General features: G+C 34.1%; 1 protein-coding gene across 1 annotated transcript; it reads right to left on the bottom strand.

Moving 5' to 3' along the window:
* Positions 1–4: 4 nt before the first annotated feature.
* Positions 5–24,295, bottom strand: LOC110106679 (non-lysosomal glucosylceramidase). Its single transcript, XM_020836644.2, has 18 exons — positions 24,215–24,295; positions 23,614–23,724; positions 23,436–23,492; positions 23,203–23,279; positions 23,034–23,133; positions 21,048–21,121; positions 19,651–19,751; positions 19,468–19,571; positions 16,872–16,925; positions 16,266–16,321; positions 16,135–16,173; positions 15,685–15,826; positions 15,417–15,601; positions 14,316–14,383; positions 14,083–14,155; positions 13,778–13,839; positions 1,440–2,709; positions 5–514 (listed from the first exon to the last, which is right to left on the bottom strand). The coding sequence occupies exons 1-18, from the start codon at positions 24,293–24,295 to the stop codon at positions 256–258; spliced, it is 2,913 nt and encodes a 970-aa protein (XP_020692303.1). The 3' UTR covers positions 5–255.
* Positions 24,296–24,447: the final 152 nt, after the last annotated feature.

Genomic DNA, 24,447 nt, shown 5'->3' with positions numbered 1-24,447 from the left:
AAAGTCCACCAAAGCTCTCCCCCTCATAAATTCACTCATAAAAGCTTAGTTTTTCATCATAATCAACATAAAAAAAAAAAAAACAGATCTAATTCTTGGATGACAGTTTCAGAAGAAAAAGACCTTATGAAATATACAGTATATAGATGGCTTCTCACATGTCCTCAGTTGGGTTCTTGGGGTGTTAAGAATGTTTAGAGGGTCTAATAGCTACTTCTACACAAATGAATTGGCTTAACTCTGCTATTTGCTTAATCAGCAATCACAATGGAAAACAGAATTACGAAAACAACTATTTTTGGGTGGAATTTTTCTTACTCCATTTTCATGTATGGCTCTCAGAGTGAGGGGGGATATGTAGATTCTCTCCATGATATTTACTTTGGGAGCTTCAACGATTGCTTTTGGGGGAGATAGAGCCCACTGCATTGCCCAGATAGCAAGTGGGCGCATGTAGATGAGGGAACGGTAGTGCCCATCAATCGTCCATCCTTCAGGAGTCTGGAACCAGTACCTAAAATCCACATAAACAGACATAGAAAGTTAGAAAACTTGGGGGCTGTTTGGTATCCTGTTTTAGGAAGGATACGCAAGATTTAGCTTAAGTTCTGCCAAACAGAATTTTTGGGACTTTGAATTATACTATTTTGATGAATCCCATTGATCAGGATTTGTTAAATCTTAAGATTTAACTGTTATGAAGAAAAGTAATTCTCATGTTTTAATAATTTCATGATTTACTAAATCTTGAGGAGCTCCAATGGAAGATAAAGATTAGAGAGAGTTGTCTTATAGATGGTTTGGTCAGATAAAATGGCAGGCTTCCGATGATCCGGTTGGGAAAGTAGATGAAGTAGATTTGAATTGTGTTAAGGGTAGAGGTATACCTAAAAAGACTTGGTTAGAAAATATTAGAAATGACATTTCTTTATTAGATTTAAATGAAAATTTAACTTTTAACAGGTCATTATGGAGAAAAAGGACTTATGTAGCCGACCCCACATGGTGAGAAAAAAGATTGATATTGTTGTTGTGTGATTTACTAAATCTAAATTTACATAATTACCTAAATCTTTATAGTAGCCAAACAGCCCCTTTAGTATAAATGTCCCTGAAATAATGATATTGAGAATTTATATATATATATATATATATATAATACTTGCAACTTTATACTTTCCGAGTGTTTAAATTAAAATAAAATAAATACATAAAAAAATTCACTAAATAAGTTAATATTAGTGATAATTTTAATATGATATAGAGATTACTTTGTTATATTTGTAAAAATAAATATTTAAGTAATAGATATGTAAGCATGGAAGTAAACCCCCCTAATTATTAAAAGGGCAGACATAATTAACATATGATATGGTGTTAAAACACAGGCAAAAAGAGAGAAAGTTCACATAAGGAATGGTGAAGTGAAAAATACTGACCCGTGTCCTTCCTCCGACCACCCCGCAGTGAAAATGCCTTCAGCAGTAGTAAAAGCTTGCTCCTCCATGCCAGCAAGAACCATGGTGGCAGACAAAGCATAGGTCACTCCAGTCCATATTTCCCGGGATTGCATGCAAGATTCATCCACTTTCCCATTAGGATGCATTCCATTGACTGCCCCTATTCTCCCTCCTTTTACCTTCATCACATTGAAGTCAAATATTTTCTGAAGTGTGCTTCTTATTTTGGTTTCATCAAAAAGAGAGGGCAATCCAGATGATGCAGCATACCATTGCCCTGCTAATTGATCTGCTTGTATGGACTTACTGTTGCTGCTGTTTCCACTGTCATAATTAAAATAAGAACCATTCCATAGCTTCGATTCAAAGGCTTGCTTCGCCGTCAAAAATTTTATTGTACATTTCTCGGCATAAGCATGATCTCCTAGTCGATGAGCCATTGCGGTGGCAGCTTGGAGCGAAGCAAGCCAAAGACACCCACAATAAGCACTGATGCCATGAACTGTCCAAGCATCATAAGTTTGATCTGGGAAACCATCATTCTCAATAAGGCCATCGCCATCGCGATCAAATTGATTCATGTAGTCCATGGCAGCACACACTGCTGGCCATACCTCCCTCCCGAAAGCCATGTCGCCGGTCGCAGCGAAATCCCTATAGACCTGAAGCACAAACTTGGGATTGAGATCCTTCCATTTGCTTGTGTCGTGAATGTTATATGCATTCATTTCAAGCCAAGGATCATGTGTTCCTAGATCATGGGCAACAGCACCTTTAACTTTGCGGATTCCCCAGTTACCATCAGCTAAGAACTTGACTTTTCTTCTGTCTTCATACAGTACTGCCCGCGCAAAATCTCTCTGGATGCTTAGCTCAATTTTGGGAAAGAGATCCAGCAGAGCAAAAGATGCATAAAAATGAACATCATATGTGCACCACATGATGTACTCAACTCCTTCCAAGTATAAAAATCTGCCCACGTTATCAGGATCATCTCGTGAATTAGGAGGATCTGCAAATTCATTGTTTCTGCATTCCGTGTCGCTGTCAACAAATTCCTGTCCTACATTGGAACCACTAACTACCTTCTCATCATCATACCTTGGCCCACTGTCTTCAATAGTAGGTTCAGGAATTGTACCTCCCTTGAGTTTTTTGGAAACAGATTTTCCTTCCCTGTTCGCATTTTTAGAGGACTTGTTATTTTTACCAATACTTAATTTTTCATCAAAGACGGGTGCGCCACCATCTGCGACAGTGTATAATTTAAGAATCAAATTCATTATAAAGAGTTCATGAATAAAGGATCAAAATTATGTATTGTTGTTAAAACATCCATGCATATAAAATAAAATAATAAAGTCTACCAATGACTTCTAGAAGACAAAATGCATAAATATAAAAGAAAACTCATAGACTAAAAAAAAGTTATAAATATGCTATAAGCCACAGACAAACTAACTTAATTTACCATCATAAACCACAAAATCACATGATAAAAAAAGATTAAATATCAATCTTAAACATTAATCTAAAATGAAAGTATGAAAAAGGATTCAAGAAAAGCACACATGTAAAATTTAAATACGCCGTGAGGATTAAGATCCACATTGAAATCACACACAGTCGCATACCTCCTTGCTTGCAGTATGCAACTTGCATGCAATCGCTCGCAACCCTCCCCACTCACAACCTTGTCACTTTCCAACATGTTTCTACCACGCAGAGGCTCCCGACTCGTTTACTACTTGTCGAACCACAACCCCCCTCTCTCTCACTCGACTATCACAAATCAAATTAAAATTTCAAAACATCATAAAAATTATATTATCTATACAAAATATTTTTTATATTTTTATCCCACGTAGTGGGATAAAGGCTTGATGTTGTTGTTGTTGTTGTTATTAGGTATTAATGTGAGTCATCGCCTCAAACTCCTTGAGGCTTTAAAGGAGTACACCTCAAATAAATCAAGTGCAAACATCACTCAGATTATAAAGGCATAAGTCTTGAGACAGGCTTCTAGGCATCTCATGGTATCTCATGGTGAGGTGCGCCTCACAGCCCTGAGTATGGAGACTACAATTATAGGAAAAATTACAAACAATTGAACGTTTTCTTAGCATGAAAGAAGAGACGGCCAAACAAAAGGTTTATCATGATGGAACAAATGGTCACAGAAACAGACAAGTCGACACGGATACGACATGGCACAGACACGGGACACGTTAATTATTGAAAATATAGGATACGGTGTTATAATTTTTATATTTTAAAAATGACGTATAAAAATTAAATAAGTATAATTTTAAAAATAATTTAGAAATAATAAGTCATTTAACTAGAATTTATGCTTAAAATGATTAATATTAGGATGTCAAGAGTCGGGCGTTGATGTCGTTTATCAGTCATCGAGAGAGGAGATGAAAATACCTTCAGTACCAAAGAGAAATGAAAATGAAAATATTTGTGAATGAGGTATTAAGTGTGGACAATTGATTTGATGTTGTGGATAGGAAATAAGATGTTTGTATTTTGAACTTAATGTAAATTTTCTTCTTTTGTGAAATTAGTTTATGAAGGATAATGTTGTTTCAAATTTTGGAGTTAAGGATAAGCTTATTCCTTATTTAATGTTGTCAGTTTAGAAAAAGATAATGCAATTTTAAATTAATTTATATTAATTTTTACTGATAAAAAAGCTATTCTTTGCAATAGATAAGTAATCTCGACCCTCCCATAATATTCTCTTTCTCTCAACTGAGGCAGAGGGCAATTGCTCATACTATGGCAATTGCAGGCACCATGGCAAACCACACATTTAATGAGCCGTCAGTGCAAAGCAAAAAATAGATAAATTAAGTTTGTAAAACGAAAAAACTCATCGAATATCTTATTATGACTCTGTACTAGAAAAACTACTAGCCTCCAAAGTCTTCCGCACATCCAATTACATCACTTTTTTCTTGCTTCTTGGACTTTTTGTTATTATTTTCGCATTTAACATATTTGCTCCTAGTTGGTGTTATATAAATTCATGAAATGAACACATTTCACAAATGAATCTCATATTTAAAATTGTTCAATAAATAATGCATCTTGAGGCGTGCCTCAGAGAGGCACATGTAAAGCAACGTGAGGCTATAGCTTCCTATGAGTAAAAAGAAATGTATGCCTTAAACCAGTGAGGTGCACTTAAATCATTTTCAAAGGAGCATATCTATTTTTATTTTTCTTACGTGTTTGGCTAAAAATAAAACAATAGCCAGGGGCGGAATTGTTATTGGGTTAGGGGGGAAATTGCCCCCCCTTTAAAATAAAAATAAAAATTATTAGAGATGGGCAATTAAGTAACTAGACCCCATAAATTTCTTATTTTGCCCCCCCTTTTCCCTAACCCGCCGAATTCACGAACAAAGCACGACGGGAAGTCACGGTCTCACGGAAGGCTTCGGTGATTCGCGCAAGAGGAGGTTCTGGTCATCTGGAGATTGGATTTCGCCAAGTTCGTCCACTGCTTGCGGTCTGCTTATCGCTGTCGGCAGGGTCCGTTCGTGAACGCAAAGGCCTCCGGTGAGATCTAGGTCAGTTTTGACTTTTGAACACATTGCTTGATTGTTCTGTCTGTTATTTTTTGTTTGATTTTATGTTATTTTGATGGATTTTCATACCGAAATAATGTGTGCTTTGTGGTATTTCATATTTTCATGGATTCATGGAGGCTCTTCATTTTTTTGCTATATCTATTTTCATACCGAAATGAACAATAAGAAGGAAAAAAAAAAAGGGAAAAAGCATCTGATGGCCCAACTAGCCTACAATTCACAACATAACTACTAATTCTTCTTTCTGTACCAACTGACTTCTTCTACTCTCTAAAAACTTTTTTGTTCGTTAAAAAAGAATGAAAAAGCCACGATAGATGCGTCTTTTTGTCAGCAAGATCAATCGAAGAAGGTCTAAATTAAATGCATTAGAATTTAGAAGTTTCGACTTCTAACTCTTGATCTAAAATCAATAAGCGAAAGCGACAAACAAACCTGCCATAAAACAAGCAATTCATCCTCTGCCTTAAGCATTAACATCGATCTAATATTACAACTAGCATTATCTTCCTGGATTACGACAAATTTTCCCCAGCCTAACCAACTCCACCCACTACTAAGCACATCAGGAAAGCATAGATTATAAAAAATCAGACGGAATGAGTTTCGGTCGTTATGATTCATTGCAATCTACTCCTCTTTCTACCTGACATCATTTTGATGCTGCTTCACATGTAGAAGCCCATGAAATTATAGAAACAATCTATGAATTAAACAGCAGGAAATTAAACAAATAGAGTGGGGATTCATCTTGATTTTTGTAGATTTTTTCAATCTAGCACAGACACAAATAGTTAAGTGAATTAAAGAATGGGGCACAGAATCTTTTACAATGAAAACAGAAAGGAAATATCCTTTGTTAAATGAATTTTTTTATCAAATTGCCTCAATTTTGATCAAAGATGGTTCAATTTCAGTTTATTAGCATTGTAGGAGTCATCCTTCCTCTTAAACAATCATTTACAAAACATAATATTTATAGATATATTAGAAACTTCATATTTTATATAATATTTTGATTGACGGTTGCTCTTCTTTGGTAATAAATTTCATTTTAGGATTTGGAAAAATGGAGCGTTATTTAAAGAGGAAAGAGTGAATAGAAATTGATTTTAACAATCTCCCAGCAGATCCAGGACTCCGACTTCCTATTTGGAGTTATGATGTAAATGATAGAGATAAGATTCGGAGATCATATCTATTGAAGGGACCACCATCAACCGAGAAGTCATCAATTTCTCCAAACTTTATAAGGAAATATTGCACGTAGGTTCAATCCGAATTGGTTCGATAAATACTCTGATTGGTTAGAGTACAGTGTGTAAAAAGACGCTGTTTACTTTATTTATTGCTATCTATTTAAACCTCAAGAGCAGATTATTAAAGGAAAAGGTGGTGGGGATTCATTTATTGGAGAAGGTTTCAAAAATTGGAAGAAGAAAGAAAAATTATTATATCACGTTGGAGATCAATATAGTGTACGTAATAAAGCTAGACAAAAATGTGAAGATTTGATGAAGAACCAAGAACAGCCGAAATCAACAAAAAAACAGCGGAAGAAGCAAGTTTGCGTTCGGGCGAAACAAAAAAACAACGGAAGAAGCATACATCCACTAATGCAGTTACACTGAAGGTAGCCATTGAAGACATTCTAGCTAAACACTCGTTGAGCATACAAAGGATACGTGATCAAGGTTATGATGGGGCATCCAATATGAGAGGAGAATTTCATGGTTTAAAGGTCCTTATTCTAAATGATAACCCTCATTCGCTCATCAACTCCAATTATGTATGGTAATAGTGGCAAAAAATTATTGGCAAGTAAAACATCTTTTTGAGTTCACTTCTAGAATAATAAATACTATTGGGGTTTCTTGTAAGAGATCAGATGCTCTTAAAAGTATTCAGCATGAGAAAGTACTTCTTCATCTTAAAAAAGAAAATCTCATAAGTAGCAAAGGTTTGAATCAGGAGACAAATTTACAAAAATCTAGTGATACTCATTGGAGTTCACATTTTCATTCTCTGATTAGTCTTATGCATATGTATACTTCTGTGATCGAGGTGCTAGAGATTGTTAAGGAAGGAGTTCATGATCAGCAATCGGTTGAAGCGGGTGTTCTAATTGATATAATGGAGTCTTTTGATTTTATATTTACAATGCATTTGATGATTGATATATTGGGCATTACGAATGAGTTATCACAATCATTGCAATGAAAAGATCAAGACATTGAAAATGCTATGAAATTAGTTCAAATTTCTAAACAACGACTGCAACTTCTAAGGGAGAATGGATGGAATGGTTTACTAGATGAAGTGTCACGTTTTTGTGGTGTTTTTGAAGTTGTTGTTCCAAACATGAATGAAACATATAAAACTCGTCGTCGATCAGTAAGAGGAGGTGAAGATAAAACAAATCTACATCATTATCGTGTTGATTTATTTTATACAGTAGTTGACATGCAACTTCAAGAGCTAAATAATCGCTTTTCTGAATCAAGTACTGAGTTATTCTGTGTATGTCATGCTTAAACCCAAGTGATTCTTTTCATGCTTATGATGAGAGGAAATTGATATGTCTAGCAGAGTTATATACAAGTGATTTTTCTATAATTGAGGTTATTGCTCTTAAAAATTAATTAGGAACGTACATTATCGATATGCGGACCAATGAAGAGTTCTCCTCTCTAAGAAGCATTGCTGATCTTGCAAAACATATTGTTAAGTTAAAGAAGAATGATATGTATCATTTGGTTTACAGATTTATTACTTTAGCATTAACCTTACCAGTTGCTACTGCTACGGCGGAGAGCATTTTCAGCCATGAAAATTATCAAACATCGATTGTGTAGTGGGATGGGTGATGATTGGCTCAACGATTGCCTTGTGCCTTACATTGAAAAAGATGTATTTGATTTGATTCCCAATGAACATGTTATCCAATATTATCAAAAAATGCAAAATAAATTGATAAAATTGTAATGATTTTCAATTTTCCTATCATAATGGAATACAAGATTTCACTTTGAATTATGTCCTTTTTTATATTAGTCTATTACTAAGAAATTTTTGCCCCACCCTCCCCCCAAGATGAAAGGTTGGTTCTGCCCCTGACAATAGCTGATGATAACATGATTCAGAGATTTCGACATATGTACCGTCGACGGAGTCGTAGACTGATGACTACAATCTAGAGTCTTTACTTTTGATATATTTTGTGTTTTATTTATTTTGCATTTATGTTTCCAAGTCTACCCCTATGGGTAGTGAGTCTTTATTGTAGCCCCGAGGGCATTTGTGTCTTTTTATTTTTCTTATTATTGAGACCTATATATTAAGGTCTCTTGGATTTGTAAGGGATGATTATTGAAATAAAATTCAGCTTTTGTCACAATCTCTTTGTGAGTTCTAGAGAGTGGCGGTGAAACCTAGGAGAGGTTCTTGAAGTACCCAACAGCCCCTTTGAAGAGCTCTTGGTTAGTTTTTAAAATTTTGTTCTTATTTCCCTCCCCTTTCCTTCTCCATCACCCCCTTTTCTTTTTCCCCCTCCGCCCGCTCAACCTCAACCTCCGTATCTCTAATCGCCAGCCCCTTGTTCCCCACCCCAAAACCTTCCAACTGCCGTTTTACCCCATCTCCCAAATCTATTTTCCCTCCTTATCCTCCCAAGTTTCGAATTTCATTTGAAATTCCTAACATCCTCTTAAACAAAAATTTGAGAGAAAATTTCATAATTTGCTCTTTCTTTTTCCCCACCATCCTAGACCTAACTTACCACCACGCCTCCCCCTCCTAGACCGACTTCTCTCCACCTGTCCCTCCCTCATCTCTTCCACCCGCCCACCCTATTAAGCCGCCGTCTCTCCTCTCCATCGGCCTCCCAACCGGCGCCCCCTTCAAGTTGCCGTCACCAAAAGAGATTCATTGGTCATGGATGGTGGATCCGGAAGTTGATCACGGATTTGCTTTCAATTCTCAAGGGCATATTGACGTTATCGAATCACCCTTCTTCGACATTGGATTTGGATCCGAAAGCACCGTCGAGGAATACGTCGATCATATTCTCTTCCATTTAGCGGACGTCATTGATGAACAAAGACCTACTGGTGAGTGGAAGATCAATGGGCGCCCACCCGTTTTTCCAAATCCGACTCCTTCCCCGGCGACTAGCATCATCGGCATCGCGTGTATTCTAGTGGTGTCTCTAAGTTTGCTTGCAACATTCTTCCGCTAAACAACTATAGTCATGAGTGTGAGTGAGGGATCTCCAGGTGAACGATCTAATTGTTAAACTGTGGACTCTTGTTAATTTTGCCATAAGCTTTATTTATTTATGTGTTTATTATTTTGCAAGTATCCTAATAATCTCCATAGTAAGTGATTGCTATTACTTAATCGTCTCACAGATTGTTCTAAGGTTTAACTTGAAGAAACATTAGTTTAAATTTAGCAAAGCAAAGTTCATATTTTGATTAATTTACGTCACGCAATTCTTATTAGTCACTTTGTTTCAGATCAATAGCACTGGTGGCCCAAGTGAACTTTTAATGAGAAAAGTGGGTGTTACGTTAAGTAGTCGATAACCAGCATAAAATTTATTAAAGAATCATGACTTGAATCGTCAGTTCATTTTATTAGTGTTTGGACATTTTCTGAAAGCGACACAATATATGGTTTGAATACGGCGAAATATGTGCAAGGGTAGTTGCACCGACGCCCCAGATGCAGTGTTAAATAAATATAGGTTCCCACATCATGGATGGATGAGAGCATAGAAGCTAGCTCATGAAACTAGAATTATGATATGAACTTTGAATATTTATTTAATTATATGCAAATTAATGAAATTAATAGATATTATGATTCATAAGAAGATAAATATTCTATGCATCTAGAAAACTAAATGAGTTGAAGAAAAGACTAAGAATATTGATAGATTAGGTTTTAAAGTATGATATTAAGGTAGGAGTGTACTAGAAATGATATAGGTGTAATTATAAACAAGAGTTTGAAATAAAATGTTATATAAATTAATAGAATTGGAGATGAAATTATAGCTTTAAAGATTGTTATTTATGCTAAGATTATTAATATTATAAGTGCTTATCTTCTTCAAATAAGTTTGGATATGTGTTTAAAATTACAATTTTGAAATAGCTTAGAAAAATTAATACAAATGATACATATTAAATAAATAATTTTTATAGTAGGAGATTTAAATCAATATGTTTATAGAATGATAGAAAATTTTAAAAGTATTAATGGTGGCTATGGACTTGGAATAACTAATAAAGGTGATAGGACCATATTAGATTTTACACTAGCATATGATTTTGTAATTGATAATAACTTATTTAAGAAAAGAAAGGAGTATCTCATCACTTATAAGAATGGATATGATAAAACTCAAATTAATTATTTTTTACAAGAAAAAAAAAAGATCGTTTAGATTATAAAGATTGTAAAATCATTTTAAATAAAATTTTATGTATTTAGCATCATTAATTAATTTTGGACTTTAAATTGAAAGGGTGAAATATGAAAAATAAAATAAAATGTCATACTACAATTAGATGAGGGCATATAAAAATACTAATACAAATATTTTTAAGAGTAAAATTCAATATCTTAATATTGGAGTTGTTCATGAGAAAATTAATATTATGTGGAAAAAAATAGCTAGTAATATTAATAATGTTGAAAAGTGCTTTTCTAAGAAGATATTCATCATATGTTGATGAGATATTTCAATAAACTTTTCTACGAAGATTATGAGAATATGATTGACTTTAGTAACTTTAGCATCCTAAATGAAAATATTTTTTTTTATTTTTATCATCGTATTAATAAAATTGAAGTTGGAGAGGTTTTAAAAAAAAATGAAAAGTGAAAAAGCTGTGGGACTTGATAATATTTCAATAAATGTGTGAAAATACTTAGGAGATCAAAAAATACCTTGGCTTACTAAACTTTTCAATATCATTTTGACGGCTAAAAAGATACAAGATGAGTGGGAAAAGAGTGTATTGGTTCCTATTTTAAAGAATAAAGATGATACACAAGACTGTGTGAATTATAGAGTAATTAAGTTAATGAGTCATACATTAAAACTATGAGAGAGTAATTAAGCATAGGTTATGACATGATACTAATATTTCTCAAAATTAGTTTGGATTCATGCCTAGTAGGCCTACTATGAAAGCTATACATTTTTTTAGAGGTTTGATGGAATAGTATAGAGAGTAAAGAGGATTTACATGTGATATTGATTGATGTAGATAATGCATTGTTAACCTGTATACTAAATCCAGAGGAAACAACAAAAAAAGAGAGAAGTTCAAAATCATACATTGCCCATCGGATCCTCAATTCCAGCCGAAATCATGCAGAAATCTCGCTTCGTACCTCGTATTCGTCGAAGAAATCGGGCAGAATTTTCGGAGCCCACATGCATATGATAAAGTTTCAAGAGAAGTTCTCTGGATAATTCTAAAAAGAAAGGAGTTAATAATGCTTATATTTGAGTCATTAAGGATATGTATAAAGGAGTTGTTACTTGTGTTCAAACAAAAGGTGGTTTAACCAAATATTTTAGTATTTCAATTGAATTACATCAAAGATTCGCTTTATGCTCATATCTTTTCATGTAGTCATGGATGCTCCTACTAAATATTTGCAAAAGGATGTATCCTAGTTTATGTTTTTTGCTGGTGAAACTCTGCTTGTTGATAAAACTAGAGATGGAGTTGAAATAAAACTTGAATTATGGAGGTCAACCTTAAAGTTTAAACATTTTCATTTTAGTAGATCTAAACCAAATTGGAGTATAATTTTAGTAGTAATAGATCTAATAGTGGGATTGCGACATTGGGTGATCAAGACATTAAAAAGAGTGCACATTTTAGATATTTTTGATCGATGGTGAAATAGATAAGAACATTATTAGAAGAATTCAAGTTGGATGATTGAAGTGGACTAATACATTGATCCTATCGTGAGATAAAAAATTACCCCCGCAAACTTAAGGGATAATTTTATAAGATTGCAATACTAGCTTAGAATGTTGGCCATAAAAGAGAAGCATAAAATTAAATTAAGTACTATTGCAGAGATGAGAACGCTCAAGTAGATGAGTAGTTTTACACCTAGAGACTGAATGCGATATGAGTATATACGTCAAAAGGTTATATTAGCTCCAATGACAGATAAGATTAGAGAGAGTTGCCTTAGATGGTTTGGTCAAATAAAACGTCGGCTTTCCAATGACCTGTTTAAGAGAGTAGATGTATAAGGTTTCACTTATGTTAAGAAATGTAGAGGTATACCTAGAAAAACATTGTTATAAAGTATTAGATATGACCTTTTTTTTATATTTAAATGAGAATTTGACTTTTAATAGGACAAAATGAATAAAAAGGATTCATGCAGCCGACCCCATATGGTGAGATAATAGCTTAATATTGTTGTTGTTGTTCTTGGATTTTGACCTTGATGAGAAAATTCTATTAAAAGGAGTTTATTAGACCCGCATCAACTAGATTTTCCATGAAGTACTTTGCAAAGTATATATCCTAGAGGCAAGTCAAACTTTGAAGGATATGTTCCCTTAGGCAAAATGGTTAAGTTGTACATGGGTAAAAAAATATGAAGAGAATGAAGTGAGAAAGATTACTTTAAATGAGAGCTTTTGGCTAAGTATAAATTATGCTATCACAACTACAAAGCGCTTGATTCATCTCTTGCAAATGGCTGATGCATTGAAAAAACCAGTAATGAGTTATATTTATAATGTTGTGGACAAGCCAAAATAGTTGATAACAAAAGGCTTACTTGGAGATGAGAAAAGCTACAAGAAAATTTGGGAGATCATAAATAAGAAATGAGAGTTTCAATTCATTGATATTTAAATGCAATCAGAAATTATCCAAACCTTTAGTATCAATATGACGAGAACAAAATACACCAATCCAGAGATTAAAATTGGTTTATACTATTATATGGATAGAATGATTGTTGATTCAACACAGAGAGAAAAGATTGGTCACCAATTATAGCTTTTAAAAATAATAAAGTCTTCTTTGTGTTGCAACAAGCTACAGACACTATAGTTATTGTTTTAAATAAAAGTCTTATATGATTTCATTAATTAGGTAAGGCGAAACCGAGTAAGATTGAAAATGATGAAGAATATTTGAAGCATTTTGGTACAAGTGAGAAAGAGGGTGGCAAGAAGGAAATCAACCAGATAATGCTACTAATGAAGACCCTCTTGAGTGATGGGAGTGAGAGAGACCTTTGAAATCAAAGTCCTAAATCATAACCTATTTTAAGAAATGTTTACTTGTTTATTTATGACCTATTGTTAATGCTTACATGTTTATCTTAGACTTCATGCTTATTATTGAGAGTTTGTACAATTTTTCATCATATTATGTTATGACATAAAATTATTACTCTTAATTATTTTATTTCTTATATTTGAAATGTATTTAATGATTTTCCTTTGAGGTTTATGATATAAAATTCCTTGAAGCATATGTCACATCTCAAGAAGAAAATTCCTCAATACCCAATTATGCAATTTTAAAGCATGCTTATGGGTAATGTAAAAGGTTAAAATAACAAATGCATAAGAATAAACAAGGATTTAGGGAAGTTCTCTTATATGGCATTGAAAAAGCATAAAGATAAGTATTCATAGATTGATACCTGTCCAAACTGTTCCTCCGGCAACCAAAAAGTAAAGTTCATTGAATAAGGTAAATTTGTACCTGCAATTGTTAGAAAGGTCACATTTAGCATAAAATTTGAAATTGATAGAATCCCGACAACGGTAAAAAAGAAATCCATAGTATACATCATCAAGTTTTCAAGTAAACTTTCTCTTTCATGAACTTTAAAATAGCAACAAAGGCAGGAAAAGAACAATAAGATTCTAAGAACCATATGCATGTGGGTCAGCATTCAAAAGCTATAATATTGAAGAAATTAAGGTCTAAAAATAAGATAATTACCATTCCGGAAGCCTAACATCCTTCAGAATAGGATTTTGCCACTTTTCAATTTCTTCCTCCCACCATTTATATTCTGACAGATAATTTTACATAGATCAGATTATCATACATTAGGAAGGAAATCTACAGTATACAAGCTTTATAAGAATGCTAAGAAGACTAATATAAAGCAATTTCATAGGATTGTTTAAATTTCAATTGACAATAGAGTAAAATACTCGAGTACCACTTACTCTTTAATGCGTCATGCACCAAATCAACAGCAGATCTCTCAGAGGTTCCATAAAATCTTGTGTATTGCCTGACATATAGACAAAATATGGAGTAAGCAAGTCCAAACACCAAACACAAAACTGAAATGTTGCGAGCAAGTGTTCATGTGTTAATACAAGTTTCATATTTGAAGTTAAACCCCAATTAACGTGATCATGATGAGAATTAAGGATTTCGATAGCACAATGCATAAAAGAAACAGGAAAGAAATTGCTTATAGCATTAATAAATCTGATAGTGCGGTTCATACTGAACTGCCAAGATGGGGCCTACGGTACCAAAAGCGGCCCAAACCGCCTCACCATAGGGTGGGACCCACTTTGGCGGCAAAAAGAGGAGATAGAGAGAGAGAGGGAGGCGGCAAGCCAATAGGGAAAGTGGATTTAAATAATTAAAAAGATTTGATATCTTTTACATAAGGAAAGTGGATTTAATTAATTAAAAAGATTTGATATCTTTTATATTAAATAAATAATATCTTATATTAGGAAGTTTTTAAGGAGGTGGAGAGGGCTATTTAAAGAAATGAGGGGGTTATGGCTGGGCATGCTTGTATTGTTTGTTCTCTTGGAGTTATTTGGTGTTTTTGGCTCTAGACTCTTGTCTAGAGATTTTGAGAGAGACGATCCTCCTCTCAAATTGAGGATCAATTGTATCTTTGCTTTATGTTTGATTTGCTTTGATTTCTCTAATAAAAATCTGCTATTTGGAGCATATTTTCTTGAAGTTCTCATATTATTCTCGCTGATTTTTCACCGATTATTGCTAGGGTTGCTTGTGAACTCAAATATTTTCAATAGGATTACTTGCGAACTCAAGTATTTCTTATCAGAATCTTCTGGAGAAATTATAGATACTTAAGGCCAATGCATAATGTCATCAGGGTAATTTTACACCATGTAAAACCACTCCTCATCAGTACATTAAAACAATACTAGTTATATAACTTACCTTGAAAAAAAGTTCAACACTTATTGCATTGAATTATCAACAAGAAAGAATCATATCCAAAGAAGTACTACAGCAGAACTAAGATTATCAAACTTCAAAACAAACATTACCTATGATATGTGCATCCCTTCTGAAATTTTACTTTAGGTGATGCCCAAGACAAAGCAAATGCGACAGTGCATTTCCCATGAGGTTCAACCCAAGTAGACGCTGAAACTGCTGCACATGGTGTATCACCGGGCGAAGAAGGCATGCTAGGACCAGAATTAAAGTTTTGCCGCTCAAAATGTCCATCCTTAAAAGGGCACATCAACACTTGGTGAATATTTTCATTACTGTGATCAAAGCATTAAAGCAATAAACCTTAGAGCATTATACCTGCACCATGGCAGCCCACATGTCCCTGGCTGTAACACAGTTCTCACCAGAGAGCCCAAAACTCGGCAAAACAGTGACATTTACATTTTGAGTTTCGGATGCAGCTATTGCAAAAGTTACAGGGGGGTTATCTTTAGCAGTCCTGAAGAATAAAGTGTTCAAAAACATCATAAATAAATTCAGACACATAAGCAATAACGGATCAGTATAAGGCATTCTAAATAACAAATTATCTCTATTATATCTAAATTTGAGACAGAAATGCTTTGATAGGAACAACTATTCCAGCATATGTAGGAATTTGCCAATATGAGGATAGAAACCAGAATATTCAAAGGACAAGTTTGGTGTGGACAAAATGAAGTGAGGTGGACCCTAGACTTTCCATGACCTAGGAGAAAATCTGCTAACCAACCGTCATAAAAGAGCAATCAAGGGTTGACAACTTGCTTGTGATGTAGGAGCACACCGGATACTCCATCATCTCCTCTGCAGATAGAACAGGAAACGTGTTCAGATCAAAAAGAAGATACAGCAGTCAATTTCATTCAGTAATTACATTTGAAATGAAGAATACTAACATGAATGGTTCATTGACATGGCCCCCAGTCTGGTGAGAAACTCCCCCGATAGAATTCTGTATCAATGACAACAATGACAACAGACAATCAATTTTCTATAAATGAAAGAAAATAATTTGCTCCCCCATTAGCAGCCATGTATTTAAATATATCGCCCATCCTAAGTCTTATATTTACATTTTTTTTTTCAATAGGTACGCCATTGTTAGTTATGCTGGGAAATCTGTTTGAAAATCTTTGTGAAGTGCTGGAATACTCATCCTCATTATAAGACTGGTTCCAAAAATTGAAGATGACCAGAATCTTATACAAAATACAGAGAATCAATTCATGAACTACATTTCACTTCTCTTTAAGAAATTTAAATAGAGAAGTTTTTTTTTTTTAAATTATTGAAGATTTTGTATGTCAATGCATGCCATATTCGTAGGTCAACATCATCAAGATCCACATATCCATTGATATGGCTAAACAAAATAAGTATTAAAGTATTGAAAATTTGTAGTTCAATATGTGCCATATTAGGAGGTCCACACCTAGATATCTATAGTTCGTGTGCTGAATATCTTGTTAAGTAGCACATAAGATGACTATTTCTTCACCTACCGTCCAAGTCATGAGCAAGCTGACCTTCGCCCTTTCCCTCCCAGTATTCACCAGCTACAAAAGCAGAAAAGAACGTTAGCAAATCAAAAGAAAGCAATGGTGTTCGTAAGCAGTCACTTCTACGGTCATAAAGAAATAATATTTGACAGCTGAAATCACCAATTAAACGGCTCTCAAAGATAAAAAAATTTGGATTCATTCCCTCAAAATAACAATACAAGAATATAACAGCCCATACGCAATTGAAAAAGAAATTAGCACAAGTAAATGAGAAATAATCAGCATAAGCACAAATGAGGCCGAGAAGAATTCCATGGATCATGAAGACCAATCAAAACTCCAATGGGGCACCAAGAGTCCAAGACGACATTTTCAATCAAGCCCCTGAACCAACACCCAGACAGCCAAAAACATTAAAAAACTAGCAAGCTAAGAGAACCAATCACAAGCAATGCACCATGACAATAGCTCAGCTGACAAGGAGAAGTAGATGGATAAATTTGATATGGGCAAATGTTCATTCAAGCCATAATAAAAAAAAAAAAAGAACCCGTATGAAATTCACCTCATTGGATTTTGGAGCATGACTGTCGTTTTAGGCAACTTAGCTGGTAGTTATTTTTTTCATCTACCCTTCCTATAGTAAACAAATTTATCGTGTTCATCATTGTAATAGAAATTAATCCAATAATTGGAGGCCACCTAAAGACAAAGAACTATCCTCCACACCGGATTTGCAACCATATTAGAATCCATCTCAATTCTAAAGTATATAAATCACTCCAACCAAATGATTTAGAAGATGGATGATAAGAGGAGTACAACAACAACAAGCCTTTATCACACAACATGGGTTCGGCTACATGAATAATTTCTCTCCGTTATGTACTATCAAGAATCGAATTCTCATTTAAATCTAATAATAAAAAAGCAATTTTTAATATTTTTTTAACCAGTTATTTTAGGTCTACCTCTATATTTCTTAACGGGAAAAGGACCAAAACAATCCATTGACTCCTTATGAAGGACCAAAATGGTCCCCAATTATATTAAAGGTTTATTTTGATATCTCGAGTCTTTAAAAATGAATCAAAATTTTCTCATCATGGGATTATTTTGATTTATTTTTAAAGACTTGAGAGACCAAAATGATCATTTAATATAGTTGGGACCATGTTGGTCCTTCATAAAGACACAAGGGGCTATTTTGTTCCTTTCTCATTTCTAAGCATAGACACAAGTAAAACATTATCAATTAGAAAAATGATGATAAGAGGAGTGATTGAAACATTAACAATAGGAACAAGAAAGGTGAGTTCCCTGCCACCAAGTAATTGCAAGAATTAAAATCTAACAGAGATGGAGCATCACATGTATTAAACCCATCATAGCAAACTGAAGAGGGCAAGATAAAAAATGTACTAAGGACATGAAGATCCACGAGAGAAGCAGAGTGATTAGGATTGGATAAAGAAACCAATTAAATCTCGGTGTTAATCTCAATAGTGAGAGGACAGGCTCATGGCTATATGCTCATCAGTTCACTCTTAATTCTCTTGGATTAATACAGATTCTTCTTTTGAGTTCAGTTACTTTGCTTGTGTGGTCGTGTGTGTGAGCAGCATAAGCAAAATTGATACGTTATGAAATAGAGCAAGAAAACACATGTTTGCATGCATTTGTAAACCATAGAGTCAATATGATAACTTGAAGATGCAAAGCTGACGAAGTTTTCAAATACTAATATTAAGCTACTATTCGAAGTATGTCTTTTAAAAATCCAAGTCTGGTGACTTGCCGCAGCCAACATCAACTATTTCGTATTTCATTTCAATTTTTTTTATAAAAGGTGAGGTATAACGTGGTGTTTAGTCCATAGGTTTAAATGCAAGAAAATTTCACGGTAGAAGCATCAAAATAAATAAACAGAGAGAAATTAAGGAACAATCTGTTAGGCCGGTTCAGGTGAGGCGGGTTAATGCTGTCTCCTCTATTGTTGCCGCCCCAAGCAATAGGGTCCACGCCGCATCTATGGTTGCCGCCCAAAGCATTGGGGCCCACTATTTGAATTGATCTAATTTTAGCAAGGGGAGGGGCAGCTAAGGCATGTGAGGAAATTTTTAATTAGAAAATTAAGGCTTTAAATAGGCATGAGATGTGAGGGTTAGGACATTCATGATTATTGTTTTCTCATGGAGTTCTCTTTGTGGCTTTGGGCTGTAGATTCATCATCTAAAGATTAGGAGAAAATGATCCTCCTCTAGAATTGAGGATCAATTGTATCTTTAATTGTTCTTGCTTTTGGTTTGATTCCTATAATACAATCTATTATTTTTGGATTGTTTTCATTGGAGATCTTGAAATTTTCTCGCTGTTTTCACCAATTATTGTCAGGTTTGCTTGCAAACTAAAGTATTTCCCATTATGTTACTTGCGAATTCAAGTATTTCCTATCACAATCTGAAAATAACTGCATTTATTTTTGTCAAATACTCCAAATTATAGAAAATAAAAAATTTAAAAAGGTACGTGCTAAAAAAAGGAGCTACGGTAAAGAACCAAAGATGATATATGAGAATATAAGGAATGGACTTACAGTATATACAAATACACACGCAGGAAGACTACTTTCCCGATAATCATGAGGTATGAATGGTGATATTTGGCGGCATGAGATTTTAAGGTCTGGATCAGGTTCACCTGTGTAAAACCAAAAAGACAATTACATAAGCAAACTTCCACCCTACACAAAGTTCAAAAGTTAAAGTCAAAAGCCTACCATCATAGACAGTCCATGCCCGAGGAAACAAAGCATGATATGTGGAATGCTGACCACCAAGGTTCCAGTCCCATGATGAAATTCCTTGATCCCCAACTTTCCTGTAGTAAATTAAAAAAATGAATGGACTGTAATTTGCTAAAAGCACAATCAAAAGAAGTAACAAGAAAATGGATCTAATTCAGCTATTTCACATTAAGATGTTTAAATAGTTCTTAATTGAGAAAAAATGAGAATATAATTTTGCTCCTACAACATATCAATTAGTAGCCATATTATATCAAGGAGGCTTTCTGCTTTCAGAATAGAAAAGGTAGATAAAATATTGTTGCTTAGTATGAAATTACAACAAAAGTCATTTTCCATTAACTTCTATTGGACACGACAACTTATCACCATCAGTACATATCCATCCATACATTTTTTCTTCCTCCTGCACTTTCAAATCCTTTCAAAAGCTACAGTTGGTAACGGTTGCACCAAACAAGTTTAAGGAAATATTGCAAATCCTGAAACAATAACCAGAAAGAAACTCTCTCATGACACGTCCAGGGCATGCCATTTAGAATCGAAAAGTTATAGTATCAGAGAAGACATGTTTCCTATGCAGCTAGCAGTAGCAATCTAGCTGCCCAGGGCCTCCTTTATCACTTGGAGAATAGGCTTTGGAAGGAAACTCTTTGGGAAAGGGAGGAACTCTTTGGGAAAGATGTAAGGGGCATTTATTATGGGATTGGAGCTGTTTAAGGGAGGAGATTAAGGAGAGTTAGGGTTTTTATGTTATGTTTTGAAATTTTTTTTATGTTATGTTTTGAATTTTTGAAGGCAGTTTTTTTGAGGTGTTTGGGTTCTTAGAGCTGCTAGGAATTGTGGGAGAGATGATTCACCTCTCGGACAGTGAATCAACTTGTATCTTGTCTTGCTTTGATTGAAAAAATTAGTAAAAATAGCTCTCTGTGTTATTTATGAATCTATTTGGAATAAGTTATTTTTTTTATATTGTTGTGTGCTGTTTTGATCATCAAGTCTTATCAGTTTCCACTATTATGCTTCACAAAGTACCAATGTCTCACAATGAACTGAACTGAAACATAGAAAACATAGAAACACTGATCAATAAGTTCGTTGTAACACTGAAGTATTTCACCAGTCCATTCCAACAACCTACGTAGGTGACACATGAAGATTGTTCTAAGTCATAAAAATGAAGAAAGATAAGGTACAAAAACAAGGCCATAGCTGCATTGTTACTTTTCCTGCAATGCTTCGCAACAATGGAAATGTTATACATGCAATTTATCTAAAATCATTCAAAACTTTAAGCACCATGAACAGGAGCTGAACAAAACAAATGAGTAGATGGAACATTAAATGAGCGTAAAAAGAATTCATCTTACTTTATGCCTTCATGGTGTCCTGGGGCTAATACAGATGAGAATTTCTTGTTTCCTCCATCCCTAGAAATGAAAATCTGTTGGAAAGCAGAAAAATCATAGAACAAGTCACTCAAATACTAGAAAAAAAGTACAGCCCCTAACTAATTTTTGCAAACAAAAAGATGGTCTTAACTAAGAACACTATACAATAATCTCCACCATACAGTGAAAAGAGCAGCAATCCCTGAAGTTACTTCTTATAACAAGCATGAATCTATTAGCGTTACACATCCACGCAACATTTCATACATGTAGCCCACTAAAAATTGTCACAACGAGTAAACGATCAAAATGGACCTTAAATTTTTTGTAAGCGTTCATTTAACTCGCCCATTTTTTTCAAATATTTAATTCAATCCTTAACTATCAAATTTGAATTAATTTGGTCATTCAATCAATTTAATGTTTTCTTCAAACAAAAATCGATGAAGAGAAGCATTTCATGAGGGAGTTTTTAATTTTTTAGGGTCGATGTCAATACTTTGAGCTAGTATTAAGTAATAACATTCAAAAACGTCTAACAATTTTCATCCAAAAGAAATGGGTTGGTAGTATGACAGAATTGGTTCAGGTTTGGTGAATTAAGGAATTAAATTGGACACTTGAAATACTATGGAAAACTAAAAGGGCATACCTAAAAAGTCTAGGGGTCATTTTGAACATTTAAACTTATAAAAAATTATCTTTTGCCACAAATCCCTTTTCTTTATTGATAATATCACCTTGATCATTCATTGAATATGCATAAAAAAAAGAGGAGGATTAGCTAGAATAGAAATCAAATTTATTTCGTAGATGTAACAAATCAAAAATAATCTAAATAATATAAAAAAGTTCAAAACATTGAAGATGGATGTTCCAGGTGATTTGAAAGTTTCTTATGCTGATAAAACCAATCTTTTTTGCATCCAATCTGAAGTACCCACCATGAAGACTTCAAAATATCCAATGGTTTGTCAAATGATCTAAAAAATATGTATGAAATCATGTGGCTCAAGTTTTAAGGTATTTAAAATATGGTGCTTCCGGATCTTGCTATTATGGCAACTAGCGGAGGCGAAGAATCACATATATACATAAATAAATGACATAGACTGTTTTACTTTTATATGAATAGGAACACATTTTTAAAGGAGGTTCACTTTGGACCTTTTTCTTGTGCAACAATCAAAAAACCAAATGGCAAATCAAAACTACATCTTTACCCTCTATATCACCAGCAGCAAAATTTGCCTTAAGTAATTATTCCAATGTGTAATCTTAAATAGCTAGAGGTCTTATGAAGCTTTTTTTGGCGGCAAGTGAGATTTAGCAAATCCAAATATATTATTTTTTACCGGCTTGCCTTCTTCTTCATTTACCCTTTTCATTTCTCCTCCAATTCTGGTTGGTGGAAGGTGTTCAAAGGTTGGAGATGCATAATACGTAAGAAAATAAAAAAGTTCAAAATCAGTTAACACCGAAAAATTTTGTGAGAAGGATATAGGATTAGCTGATGTTAAGGTAATTGTAAACTAATATATGATGAGTTTAAACTATTATAGGATGAGGGCAAAATAATGCAAAGGTAAAAATATGACAATTACACTGATAGTTCATTAAATTACTTATGAGCAAATGATGATAAACACGCAACTGCTATAGAGCACGGATAAAATAATAAAATATAATAGGGGTGAGATGATTTAAGTTCTAATTACATTAACCATGCTAAATTTCTAACATTTAGAAAATAAAGAAGAAATAAAAGCTATAGATGATATAGCCAATAGAATAATCTATCATCACAGATATCTCGTTCAAAATAAATAGCTAATAGTATTTTTCAATTCATTTTCTATTAAGAATAAAATACAACAAGTTATGTGATGACAGCATTTTTTTGTTAATATCAAGTACCAATAGAGGAAGAAAGCTGTTGACAGACATATAAGGGTAAAGAATTACAGAAAATTGATTCGCCATGACCGGTGACATATCACATAAACCAGGAAGAATTTGCCAATGCTTAAACTCCCCTCTAAAACCCCGTGATATGCTTCCACTTCTGCATAAACATAAAAAGTTCATGAGAACCAAATTGCTACATCTCAGGCAGCTGTCTCATATAACATACCCCATCCCTCCAAGAGGAACCCCTTGGGAAGCTGAGGGTTTGCAACTTTCCCTGGTGAACGGATCTATTGGAGCTTTCTGTAAAATGTGAGAGTTCATCAAGCATCAGAGACAGTAAAAAAATTTAAATAATTTGAAAACCAAACATCATTGACCATGGATTTAGGGTTTACAAAGTGGTGTCAATATTATCTACTAAATATAGCATGGGAACAGCATAAATTAACTCATTACCCTTCCATGAGAAGCCTCTTCACGGACATATGACCAAAGACGAAGGCCTAGAGTCATCTGAATTCCAAAAAAAAAAAGTATTTTTTTGCAGTAATAGTTAATATCTGTTAAAAGATTAAAAAAAAAAACTATCTAAAAAAACAAGACAATAAGTTTAGTTTGAAAGAAAGGAGTGCACCATTTTCATAGCTTCAATAAAGGTCACGCTAAATTCCTTGAGCCTGTTGGCATGACTATTCAACCTCCTCCTCCAAGCCAGTCGCGGCGGTGCACCACCATCAAAGTCCAGCTATGAATCACCGAAAACACCCCCCAAAAAAAAAGTTAAGAAAAGATGTAAATCAGATTCAACAAAAAAGATAAGAGCTCAAATCAAGATCCAATATTCCTATGAATTATTAATACATAACAACCAGGTGATCAAAAAGATCGAGAGTGAACTTGACCCTTCAAGAATATGGATACAAAACGAAATCTTTCGATAAAGGATAAGATGAAATACCCCATAACTGCAGGATTAAACAACCCACAGCCCGGGGAAAAAAAACTAGAATTTAAATAAAAAAACGATGAGAAAAGAACATAATAATCACATGTAACCTCTAATTCTCCATTATTAAAGCTATTCAATCTCCCTCTACATTTTTAAGAAACAAAATACTAAGAACAACCTTGATTAGCCTCTTCATCGCCACAAAGCATAGAAATTTTCTTAAACGTTGATAAAAAGGAACCCCTCGATAAAGCCATGCAGACTAACAGTAATCAAAGAACCTCACCTGCTGCAACGTCGACCGACTAACATACTCCTCCGCCGGCCATGAATGCCTTCTACAGAGAAAAAGAGGCCCGCTTACCATACCTGCCACCCCCACTTACCCCAATCCCTGATTCTATATGAGATGAACCAAATCCTCTTCCAATCTCAAACCCCACAGAATCAATAATATGGAAACCCTCCAATTTCAAGCCCTACTCTGCCGCCCACTCCAAAATCAAACAAATTAAATCA

The sequence above is a fragment of the Dendrobium catenatum genome, unplaced genomic scaffold (genome assembly GCF_001605985.2).
Source record: "Dendrobium catenatum unplaced genomic scaffold, ASM160598v2 fragScaff_scaffold_998, whole genome shotgun sequence".
Lineage (NCBI taxonomy): Eukaryota > Viridiplantae > Streptophyta > Magnoliopsida > Asparagales > Orchidaceae > Dendrobium > Dendrobium catenatum.
The sequence above is the reverse complement of the archived record's forward strand: the minus strand, read 5'-3'. Positions and strand labels throughout refer to the sequence as shown.